The 13639-nt window shown below is 27.0% G+C and overlaps 1 protein-coding gene across 2 annotated transcripts; it reads left to right on the top strand.

The window, feature by feature from the left end:
- The first annotated feature begins 2943 nt into the window (after window positions 1–2943).
- LOC109817770 (protein trichome birefringence-like 38) lies at window positions 2944–9739 on the top strand. 2 transcript variants are annotated; one of them, XM_020383115.2, is made up of 7 exons: window positions 2944–3024; window positions 5088–5152; window positions 5426–5716; window positions 6356–6527; window positions 8573–8748; window positions 8887–9045; window positions 9129–9739. In XM_020383115.2, the coding sequence occupies exons 2-7, from the start codon at window positions 5109–5111 to the stop codon at window positions 9418–9420; spliced, it is 1134 nt and encodes a 377-aa protein (XP_020238704.1). In that variant the 5' UTR covers window positions 2944–3024; window positions 5088–5108; the 3' UTR covers window positions 9421–9739. The 2 variants fall into 2 exon arrangements, with proteins under 2 accessions (XP_020238704.1, XP_020238705.1); XM_020383116.3 differs by lacking the exon at window positions 2944–3024 and having other exon boundaries at window positions 5083–5152.
- The last annotated feature ends 3900 nt before the right edge of the window (window positions 9740–13639 follow it).

The raw sequence follows: 13639 nt of genomic DNA on the forward strand, positions 1-13639 counted from the left end.
TTTCATTTTTACTTTCAATTTATGCAATTTATAGATATTATTGTACAAATAAACATAGATTACTCAAACAATTAAAAATTACTAGTGAGTTGGTAATTGTTAAGTTAGCCTATTGGATATGATATTTAAATTTTATCTATTGTTATTGTTGTGATAATGTACAACTATCTTAAACATATTTTATATATAATAAACATAATTTTGCATGATAGAATTCAAGTAGATAATGACTTTATCCAACACACAATTTTAATGTTGAATTTGAATATGATTCAACAACATATATTATGTCTCATTATAATCTATACATATACTTTTAATAAATATATTAATATATATTGTATTTATAATATATATATATATATATAAGTAATTTTTAGTAACAATTAGTATATTGTCATGACAATTTTTTTTAGGGAAAAATGGTTATCCATTAACAAGAGCAAAGCTTTGAAAGATACAAAAGGCAATTGAAGCCCATATGAGTGCAGCCTAGCCTGATAAAACAAGGAAAAAGCAAATCAAGATGTGGTTTTACTTGTTCAAGCCTAAGGAAATTAAAGGTGTATAGATTAGAATTTCGATGGATTTTAAAATATTTTTTTATTATTAAAAAAATATCAATGATATTCAATCAATATGTTTTTTAATATAAAAAAAGTTATGTAATATTCAATCAAGACAATCAATTTTTTTTAAGAGTTTATCAAAATCTAGTGATATTTAATCAAAGACAATATAAATTTTTTAAAAAGTTCGTTAAAATATAATAGTATTCAATTAATATTTTTTTTACTTTAAAAATGTCTATTGGTAGTAAAAAAAATATAGAGATTTCAATGGATTGTTTTAAATACTGAATTTTATGGGATTTTTTTTAGAAAATTTACATTTAATTTACTCATAAAACAATCTCACAAAAACTTTTGAGATTTCACATGACTTTTTTTCTCTTATTATTTCTACTCTTTCTTTTTTTTCCTCTCTCTTAAATCTTTTGCCTGGTCTTTCTTGTTTCTCACTCATATTCTTCTTGTTTTTTTTCCTCCGCTATTCTTTTTCTCCTTCGTCTTTCTTGTTTCTCTTTCTCTTTCTCTTTTTCTCTCTGTATCTTTTTTTTCTCTTATATTTTTTTGTTATTAATTGATGTATGATATATTAATATTTATTTTTTAATTATTAAATATTTAAAATGATTTTTGTATTATTAAATATTATCTATTGTTAAAATTTTAAATTATTAAAATTTAAATATTTTTTTTAATAAAATTTAATATTGAAATACAATATTTTGAAATATATATTAATGAAAATTTCAATTTACACTATGTATCCTTAAGAAATGTGATTGAAATGTACACTTCACAATTTTTAAGTCGAGATTAATATTTTTATTTAAGACATAAGCTAAATTTGTATTAGTATGTAGCATCAGATAATTATTTTTGCAAAGAATGTCATTCTGGTAAATTTTTAATTAAATTAGTAGATAAATATTCATTTTCAATGCTACTAGTTAATGAATATCATATTTTTAAACATATTATTCAAAGTGCATGAAAGAGAAAATGTAAATGCACAGAAGACTAGTATAACTTTATATATTTGAAAAAATGTTAGTTATGAAGATATTAAAGTCAATTGTTTATCAAAAAATAAACAATTATTTTATGAAAATATAGAAAAATTGTATTGCTTTTACTTTTTTTTTATTTATGTTATATTTTTTTTATTACATCTTGTTATAAATCCATTTTTTTTCATGAAATCCTTTAAAATCTTATAATATAAATCCATTAAAATATGAATTACAAAGTCTTAATTAAAATCCTAGTTTTAAAAATCTAAAAATTCATAAAATTCCTACAAAGTCTTTTAATATCCATTAAAATCTACAAGACTTTTTCATACTAATTTTTTTTTTTAAAATCCCAATCTAATACACACCTCCCTATGACAAAAATATAGAAATCTTCAATAAAGTATAGCAAGCATAAAATCTAAAGAAAACAAAAGATATTTGAAATTTATTAGGCTAAGTTATACTTTTGATCTTTTATATTATTTTTAAAATTTATTTTTGTTCTTTATCTTTTAAAATATTATTTTGATCATTTATCTTCTAAATTTGAGTCGGTTTAATCCCTTTAAAATAATGATTATTTTTCACTTTGTGACATGAAATAAGTTTTTGATTGATTTAAAACATGAAATAAGTTTTTGATTGATTTAAAACTTAAAACTCATATCGTTATTCAATTATATAAAAATTATAAAACACAAATGCATTTCAAACCAAAAAGTGTCATAAATATGATAAAAACAAGTTAAAAACAATTGAAATTTTCAACAAAAAAAAATTCAATTTTCATATTATTTTCTAGTTGTTTATAGGACATGTTTTTCACTTTTTTTTATTATGTTTATAACCATTTTGGATTTAAATGTTAATTCAATTTATAATTTTTATATAAGTGAATCTAATGTTACAAGTTTCATGTGTCAAATGAATTAAAAATCATGTTGTAAAATTAAAAATAGTTATTGTTTTAAAATGACAAAATTAATACAAATTTAAAAGATAAAGAATCAAAATGAATAAATAAAATAAAAGACTAAAAGTATAACTTAGTCAATTTATTATTGAGATTTAGAATTAATGTTAGAAAATACAATTAGAATATGTTTTTTTTAATTATTATTTTAAAGATTTTTTTTCCTTTTATTAAGATATTATAAGGATTCATTTAAGTTAAGATTCATTTCCTTTATTTTAAATTTTATTTCCTGTGATAGAATAAGGATTTGATTAGCATTTGTTGATTATTAATTGCTTTTTGATTATGCTTTCTGAATGAGGATTTGATTAGCATTTATTGATTATTAATTATTTTTTGATCATGCTTCTCTATAAGTAAATAGGAAGCAATGTAATTGAAAACTACCAAGTTGTACTTCAACCTAAGTGGGTTGCTGTGGAGATTGGCTAATTCGTGTTTTTGGTTCTGAATTTGCGCTACTAAGGTCATTAAACCAAAACCTATCTTTCTTTTACGTATCTCTCATTACATGTATAAATTAGCTGTCTTGAAGATAGGTCTTTAGTAATAACTTTTTAGACTTTTTTTTCAATAAGAACATTTATAATTTTTTTTCTTCTCAAACTCTCATATCTTTCGATTTATCTTTTTATTTTCAATTTTAAATTAAATATAACTATTCTTAAAAACTATTAATAATTAAAAATAACATTGTATTTCAATATAAATTATTTATTATAAATCTAAAATATTATTTATATTCAAAAGTAATTTTTCATATGAATTTTAATTATAATATAATTTAAATATTAAAAATATTTATCTATTATATATATTATAAATATATAAAATAAACATTTATAATGTATTGCACATATTAAAATATTAGTTTATTTTTAATTTTTGATGTTCTTCTGCATCGTGAAGATCAGATCACCCATTGAATTCTTATCATGTGATTAGAGTTTAGGCATCTGGATTGAGTCTCATGAGCCACCCATTTAAGATGTAGACCTTTTCATCTCAATTCATTTAACTTGTGTTTTAAATGGATTTTACCTATGAGTATGAGGATCGACTTGTAGGTTTATGCTAACTTTTTTTTTTTTTTTTAATTGGAGTCCATTATATTTATTTATATGAAATGTATCGCATTAAATTTACTAAAATAAAAATTATTGAACCTAACTAATTTTCAAATTAAAAAGAACCATAAAAATGATGAGAATTGTACAAAAAATAAATCACGTGCAATTGAAAATTTGAAATGTCCAATATCATATTTTTCTCCTTTGTATTTATGGCATTTTTTTCCTTACATTATTTATGTCTCATAACTTTTATATAAGTGAATTTAATCAACTAATTTTTATGTCTTAAATTGATTAAAAAAGAATTTAAAACTATATTCTAAAATAAAAATAATCAATTTTTAGAAGAATATATTAACTCAAATTTAAAATTTAAAGAATCAAAATAAATCTTTTAAAAGATGAGGGAATAAAATAAAATTTTCTAATTTAAAAGACAAAAAGTATATTACGACAAAAAAGAATTTATTATCAAAATACTGTTAACACTAATACTCTCTAAAAATACAAGTATTATAAATCCTTTCTGATTGTGTTAAAATAACACTCTTTTTACTTAACAAATATAAATATATTATACTTTATAATTATATATAGTAGTTTATTTCTTACTTAGTTTATATATTTAATTATTATTTTAAATGATTATTATAAATCATGTTACATCTAATTAAATATTTTAAAAATTATTTTTTAATTATTATTTTCACAATATATATTTTTAAATAATAAAATTAATATATATATATATAAATAAATAAAGTGATATCTCTAATCATGATTGTATATATAAAATACTTAATAAACTATAAATATTTTAGCATATATTTAACTAAAAAATATTTTAAAATTTTATAATAAACTCTTTTTAGTAACGTCACGTTAAATAAGTTAAATTATATATTTTAATTAAAAAAAATAGTATAATACTCACACTTTTAAGTATAAAAAATAATTTATTATATATTTTAATATTCGAAAGAAGAGTAATATAATTCATATATTTTTTAAAAGAGGAAAATGTAATTTTCTTTAATAACTTTGACATAAAAGAATTAAATTTTTATTTGAACATAAGGAATAACAGTATTATTTGGTTAATGAATGAAAACATCAGGAAAGAAAGTGAAAGAAAATAATTAGATAAGTGTTTAGTTGCTTGAAAACAGAAAAAAATAAATAAATAAATAAATAAATATATATATATATAAAACATAAATCTCCTTAAATAAAAGAAGAAAATAAAAAAAAAATTACATCAAAATTTAAGATACATTTAAAACATTTAATTTTATCTATGAAGTAAAATGGACATATTTTGATGAAAAACATTTTTTTTTTCTTGTTTGTTTTTCACTAACTTTAACTCGTACTAAACAATGGCATTATATAGTAATGATAAGTACTCAATTTCTAATTTATTGAAACAGTTTCCCTGTGGTTTGTGATAGTGTAGGTGGTAGACTAGACTAGACCAATGGAATGGAATGCAAAGAACATTTCAGTTCCCTCCGTTAAATGGTAAGTAACATTTGATTTTCCCCATAAAACCACACACAACACAACATAACACAACACTGCACAGACAAATCCATCCAAGATCCCCTTGTAAAAGAGAGAGGAAAAAAAAAAGAAAAAAAAGAAAAATGAGTGTCCTACAGCACCCACCATGGGAACCCCACCAAGCACTTCTTTTTCTTGTGTTTCTCCATCCTATATATGAAATGTGACCCATAAGCACACACAAGTGTCATTCACATCCATTCTTTATCTCTCTCATCATATGGGTTTCAGGGTCACTACTTTTGTGAAGTTCTCCCTGTTTCTCCAAGCTCTGCTTTTGACCCTGTACCAAGCAAGAGCAACAAAGTTCCACAATGCGAGTGGTTTGGGAGGGACAAAGGCAGTGGCAAATAATGGGTGCAATTTGTTCTTGGGAACTTGGGTGGTTGACCCTTCTTATCCTCTCTATGACTCTTCATCATGTCCCTTCATTGCTGGCGAGTTTGATTGCCAAAAGTATGGAAGACCCGACAAACAGTACCTCAAATACGCCTGGAAACCTGATTCATGTGCCTTGCCCAGGTACTACCAGCTTTATCAATTCATATCTTAACTTTCTTCCCAGATTCAATATTATTCCATTCTCAAAATGGTGCCCCAATGACAAACTTGGACGTCATTTCTTAAATGTTTTCTTTTTATTATTTTTCAATCAAAATTACAACTTTTACCTTAATTCACATGAAAGTTTTATTAAAGGTTAACAGAAGTCACTTTGAAACTATAATTTTATTGAAGTATGACATTTAAACAACTGCCTTTAAGTTTTGTCCAATGTGTATTTTTTTTTTTTTATATATATGATAATGATAAATATTAAAATCTATGAACTTATGCATATTATTTCCTTGGTTCACTTGAAAATATATTTGAACAGTAGTTTATATATGTAACATTGAAATAGAGCTTTCGAAGAAACCAACCACTTTTTGATTCCGGATTTCATGTTTAATAGTACAATTAAGAAACTTGTTTTAACCTTTAGTTCTTTACTCTCTTGCACAATTTCATTTAGTAAATCAGCCTACTCAATTTGGTTTTTGTTTGGTCCCTCTATTATTGTCTGCCAAACTGTGAGGGGACAGGACTGATAAAACTCGATCTTCTAGAAATGTTGGATGAATGAAATTTTGTTAATTTCATGCGATTTTTCTGTTGTAGGTTCGATGGTAAGGATTTCTTGAACAGGTGGAGGGGTAAGAAGATAATGTTTGTGGGTGACTCACTGAGTCTGAACATGTTTGAATCACTGTCCTGTATGATTCACGCGTCGGTACCGAATACCAAGACCAGCCTTTCGAGAAAAGAATCACTGACCACTGTTACCTTCCAGGTTTGCTTTTGTTTTACTTTTCTTTTAATCTTTGTCTCATTTCTGGTTTGGTATAAATCACTCGGGTTCAATGAATACAACACATTTGTCTTCATTTTTCTTCCATGGTTTATGCCCCATGTTGGTTCTTCCATAATTAATTTCCTTAGTTTTTCCAATCCTACTATCTGTTTGTTTGTACGAGTATTTGTAAAATTGATTTCAAATAAAATTTATTTTAAAATTCAGCAAATTATATTTAGATGTTTTTAATTTAAAAACAAGTTAATAATAAAATTCAGGATATTTTTTTTTATCCAACACAAAACTATGCAAAATTGTTTCAACTTAAAATTAATTTTAGACCGAGAATCAATTCCTGAACATGTGAACATTTACTTAAAAGTCACCTGTATTTTTACCTGAATCATCCAGCTAGATTTGGAGATAAAGCTAGGTAAAAAAATGTTACTTGCACATCAAAGTCTTGCAACTGGCAAGTTGCACCTCTCTATCACATTTGTCAGTTTTAAAATAAAAAATATAGATAGGAGGTTGGAAGGGGAGGTGGACTGAATTTTCCTTTTTGTTTTTTTTCCAAAAGTTGATAGGTGGAAGGTCGAACTAGATGGATTTAAGTATACGAAAGACATTGCCCACAATGTTAAGAAGATGTGATGAACTATTGAACTAACGCTTTAATAATATACCTTTCAATAGTTCTTTGGGCAGGAGAAGATTCCTTTTGCTGGGCCAGTAGCAATCAAAGATTCAAAATAAAGAATAGCAGTAAAAGTAGTAATAGTCCCAATAGAAAAGTGGAGAAAACAACCGCACATAGTAATTTTCATTGCTGGGAACCCAAAATTCTTCTTAATATTTAGGAAAAAGGCTTGATTTTGACACAAAATTGTAGTTTATGACTTGAGTTTATCTAGGGTAGTTGACAGGCTGTGAGGAAGACCATGCCAACATGTGATTGCAACTTGGAGGCTCTTCGCAATTATTTGGTTCATCGTGTTAGTTTGCTCGATATCAATCACAGAACATGACACTGTAGTTGGCATTTTCTATTTGAAAACGATTTATATAGCAAGTTAATACTTTTAAGCTACAAAATCCATAATATTTTAAAACTAGGATAAATTTCAGATCTCGATCACTAGGTAGCAATTCCCAATTATAATGTGGCATTAGGTGGAAAACCAGATGAATTCAGCCATTGCTCTGAGCAGATCGATCTAGAGCATCACTATCTGCAAATTTTATTCCAATAATTATTCACGTGATTCTAAGTTGACAAATTTTGCACTTTGAATAATCACCGTTTACCATTGTTTATAGTTTTACTCCAATAAATATATAATATATTCCCCCGACTTTAGCTTATGTTTTTCTCAACATAATATTCTCAAACTTTTTTTTTGTTGTTATTATATCTCTTCCATTTTTTCTTGACTGATATCTTGATTTTTCTATACTAATAAATTTTAAATTGATAATAAAAATCGTTATAAACATATAGCTAATTAATTATTAATGGTTATACAAGTGTATATAGCATAAAGTGGAACGATAGCATTATTATATTGAAAAAGTGACATTGACAGAACAGAGCATGTTTGCAGATTGTTATTATTTTTCACGTGAATATTTTATGCATACCAATACATGTTTCCCCTTTTGAAAATGATGTTATGTTAAGATAATTTATGTTAGATTTGTATACCTTTCTTATTTTAGGCATACCAATACATGCCATTATGTATCTCTCTTTATATATATACAACAAACAATTTCATGGTTTTTCCTGAAGAGAGATTAAAATCAACGTATGTTAAAATGTTTTTTTATTATAAAAAAGGTGATATGAAAATGATAAATGAATATCGTTTGCCTTTATTTTTTTTAACAAATTACAACAATTGGATAGATGCCAGTCTTGAGTCCTAGTTGTTTTGCACTTTATTATTTGGTTTGTGAAATATCTTATATGCGGGTGTGATGTAACGATTCAATTTAATCTGAGCCATCGAAAGTGATTAGTTGTTGGTGAGTTTGTGCAGGAGTATGGAGTAACTATACAGCTATACCGCACACCGTATTTGGTAGACATTATTCGAGAAAAAGTGGGGCGAGTCCTTACATTAAACTCCATTGTTGCTGGAAATGCGTGGAAAGGCATGGACGTGTTGATTTTCAACTCCTGGCATTGGTGGACCCACGTCGGAAAATCGCAGGGGTATGTATGCGTTTATGTTGAATAATCATTAATCATCATTAATTGTTAGTTATTGCAAAAGATTTTATGATAAATAGTTAGCACTTGCACTGCTCTAAATATTACCTAACGGTTGTTGATGATGGTCTAATTATACAGATGGGATTATATTAGAGATGGACCCAATCTGGTCAAGAACATGGACCGTTTGGAGGCATACAATAAAGGATTAACCACTTGGGCTAACTGGGTGGATAATAATGTTGATACCACCAAAACTAAAGTTTTCTTTCAAGGCATTTCTCCTACTCATTATCAGTAAGTAACCGCTTCACTCATCAACAATAATTTAGGCAAAAATCACAACATGTTAATCATCAGTTAATGTATATTGATTACAGAGGGCAGGATTGGAATGAACCAAAAAGAACGTGCAGAGGAGAGCTTCAACCGTTGTCTGGATCAACATATCCAGCAGGTCTACCTCCAGCAACTACCATACTGAACAATGTGTTAAAGAAGATGAAAACTTCAGTTTATCTACTTGATATCACACTCCTCTCACAACTAAGAAAAGATGCTCACCCTTCTTCTTATAATGAGAATCATGAAGGCAATGACTGCAGCCACTGGTGCCTACCAGGGTTGCCTGACACATGGAACCAGCTCCTATATGCAGCTCTCACCACATGACATACAAATTGATCCTTTTCTTCATCCCTTGGTTTGGTTATATATTCATCTAGTCACTTGGGATTTTCTTTATTATTTGGGGGATAGATACTAACAAGGGGTGAAACTCAATTGTAAAATCATAGGATCATAGAATTCTTGAAGAATAATTTACAAAACAAAATAAGTTTAAGTGATCAAATTAAATTGTTGCATACCAAGATAAGTATTTTACAAGGGTGTAAACTAATTTTATTGAATCACAGAATGATGTTAAACTCTATCATTGATTGATGCACAGACCATGTATAATATCTGGCAGCTACAAGGTTAATTGTAACTAGTAAACTGGTCTTTTTTGCATTTTACTACTATACTCTCACTGGTCATTTTTACACAAGCAATCTAGCGACATTTTTGGAATGTCTTTCCATGTAACCTATAGCCCAACAAATACACGGAACATAGTGACTAGATATTTTACCATCCAATTATTCTCAGCAGCTGAGTATGCAAAATGATTTTTGATGATGGTATTGTTGCTATTTCTTTTTCAACAAAAATTGACCTTAACTATAATTGAGAGTAGCCAATCATATCTGTAAAAAACAGAAACAGTACAAGGGTAAGATATCCTGATTGCAAAATACATTGAAGTATCCATAGTAGTTTTAGTACATGTTTAGATAAATTTTTCTGCGAACGCTTTTAAGAGAAAAATAAAATTAGTTTTTTCATAAATAAAGAATAATTTATGTACAAATTAAAAATAAGTTTATGAAAAAGTTAATGAGTGAATTTTTTCATAAACTAACAAAAAGTTGCTACTCCATAGTTGTAGGATTACATCAACCTGTTATAACATCGCTATTTATAGCTAAAAAATGCTTCTTTCCCGTTCAGCAAGAAATAGCCCTGCCTTACATGGAAGGAGTATAAAAGAATAAGAGTGTACGTATGCTAAAAAATTAAGTGTGGGAAAAACTATCTGCCCTCATTTGCAGATAGAAGTCTTTGCATTTTCCTTACAAGTATAAATTTGAGACTTTAGTTCCATTGCCACTAAAGTCCAAGCCAGGATAAGCCTTATGGTGTGTTTGGAACTTTGGGAAGTGATCCCTTGGCTAACCTAACCTAGTATATAATCATAAATTTAAAGACTCGACTATCGAGAATGGGACTATGAAATCTATCCACAAAAATTGAGGCATTGGATCATGACTACAAGGCTTCCTTGTAGTTACTTTTTAGTTGTAGGGAATTCAGGTTTATATAAAAATCGGTATAAGTGGTCTTTACTTAATAAGTTAAAGAGTGTGCTTCACATGATATTTGAGGGGTTTATAAGTATTTTTAATCTGCTTACTTGTTTGGTATTAATTTTTTATTCTAATTAATTTACTTGATTTTTTTTTTTAGATTTTTAATTTAAAAATCATTAAATATACATCTTATTTTCACACTTTCATCGTTAAATAAATAAATATGTCATTTTATATTAATCAACTAATTTATAAGTTAATTCTACCAAACACTTTTAATTTAGTAAGTTAATTTATGAACTTCTAGCTTTTTAGTTCTTAGTTTGTAAACTAATTTTACGGTCACTTTTTAGTTTATAAACTAATTTTACCGAAAATAAGTGACTTGCTTTATAGTTGTTATTAAAGGGTCCTTGTTGAACTATGAGGCTAGCTTGTTATACCATACAAACTGCGTGGCTTTAGTTCAAATTTCTCCACATGTGAAATTGCAATCACAAATACATCAATCAACACACACTTATCCTAATTATCTAAATTGCAACTGTGAGAAGATGAAGCCAAATCATGAGTCATTATCCATCCTACTTCCTTAGTCTTGGTTCACAAATTAAATATCCTCACGCAACAGGCACAATGACACCACAAAACTACATTTTATTTATTTTGCATTAATATATCACCTCAGAATTTAAATTAGAAGTGTCGGTGTGAGTGGTTTAATTTTCAATTCTACCAAAATCAAATATATGTAAAATCAAATTGAAGACCAAAGCAACAGATAGTTCTTCAACTTTTTTAATTTTTCAGCATGATTTTGGGGTCATAATTGATTCTAAGCGGTATTAAACATATTATCAGTAACATGTTCCCTCATATATTTTTTCTAACATCTCACTATTAGTTAAGTTTATAAAGCATCCAAAATAATGAATACGACTCATTAAATAAATAGAACACATAAGTGTGATGCTTTTGGATATTGAACTCTCGTTACAACACTCTACTAACTTTTATTTAATAAATTTTAGTTAATAATAAATGTATAATTGTACATATCCACTTATGGGCCAAAGTTAATGTTGATACGTTTGAGTATTGTTTAGGAAGTTATGGACCCGACTATGAATCATTCTTTTTTTTATTATGGATTCGATAGTAATTCGAAACTCGAAAGACGAGGTTTGAGGATCGTGGCCAACCATTGTAATTATGTTCTTCTAAAAGATTTATCACTTGACCAATGAAAAAAATAAAATAATATATATATATATATATATATATATATATATATATATATCATCCGTACAGGCCAAAAAGTTCAAACTTATAACTCTCGTTCAACCAAAATCTAAAATAGGATTCACTCGTATCTCCCATCTCAAACTATGCACTACAATTGATCCAAAAAAATAAAAAACAAACTATGCACTACAATATTGTTATTGGGTTCCTACGTTTTTTTGTAATTAATTTATGATTTTTTAATGCTTTTTAGAAGGTTACCGGGCTTGAATTTACTAGCTAGAGGACATATATATATATATATACATATAGAAAGGAAGGATTTTTTTACTTCAAGAGTAAGTCTACCTAGATTTACTCTGTTCAAAAACTCATGTTCTACATCAAATTTCAATGATCCAACCGTTTAATTTAAAATCCTTAATACATAGATCAAATATGTAAATTTTTAGAAAATTTAAAAATTATTTGATACTTCGTTTCATCAATTCGAATTAATATATAAAATGATTTTATAAAATGATTTTATGATTATTTGTCAATTTGAATTAATGAAATAAAGTATCAAATAATTTTTAATTTTTTTAAAAATTTGCAGATTTGATCTATGCATTAAAAACTTTAAATTGAACTTTTGGATCATTGAAATTTAATGTAGAACATGAATTATTGAATGAAATAAGTTTAGGTAAACTTACTCTTAGAGTAAAAGGATTTCTCCTCATATATATATATATATATATATATATATATATATATATATATATATATATATATATATATATATATATATATATATATTATCTCGGTACTGTATTTATAGTCCTGATTATTTTTAAAGAAATAATGGGGTCTCGAAAATTCAATGATTTTGTACAATAATATTAGTAGGCATCACTAATTTTTTGGCACGTATTACGTGTATATATATATATACCCAGATGACATTGTTGAGACACATACTTCTTACCTCAGTAAGACTACTTACATTGACATGGAAAATATTTAAAGAGGGGAAATAAAACAGTATTTAAAAGGAAACAAATAATTTAATAATAAAGAAAGATATCAACCGAGGTTCTCGTAGTCTTAATAAAGGAATCGAGAAATTTTCAAGTTATACATAAGCTCTGTGTGTGGTGTCCCCTTTAACATGACAATGGAGTGTTAGGAAAAATTACGCTGATCTTTCCCGTAACTTCAGATTTGAGAATGGAGCAAAAATAATTGTGGACTAATAGCACACACAAAATTGATAACGGAGTTCGGCCAACTCTGCCTACGTCTCCGGGCTGCTGCAGATATTTTACTGAAAAGGGAAATATAAACAGTGTTTACAAAACACTCACAATCTCTCAAAATACTCACAACCACTCACAACCCATGACCCAACTATACCCAGAAAAATTAAGAACTTCTCTCTCAATTTTTCTATACAAACGCTTTGCTAAGTATTTGCTTTCGTTGGATTTAAAAAATGAATGGAGGGGCTTGCTATTTATAAGGAACGATTGCAGTGTGAACGCTCCAAATTCGGTGCCTCCAATTTGGAATTCGGTGGTCTGCCTGCCAAATTTGATTTTGCATTCTGCCAAGCCTCCAATTTTGACTTTTCAAAGTTTGATTTCTGCCAAAATTGATTTCTGCTTTCAGCTGCCAATTTGGACTTTTCAACAATCTCCCACTTGAAGACTGATTTCAATCTGTCTTCACACTTTAATCAATGCAGCAGC

The sequence above is a fragment of the Cajanus cajan genome, chromosome 1 (assembly GCF_000230855.2).
Source record: "Cajanus cajan strain Asha chromosome 1, NIPB_CcT2T_4, whole genome shotgun sequence".
NCBI classification, from domain to species: Eukaryota; Viridiplantae; Streptophyta; class Magnoliopsida; order Fabales; family Fabaceae; genus Cajanus; species Cajanus cajan.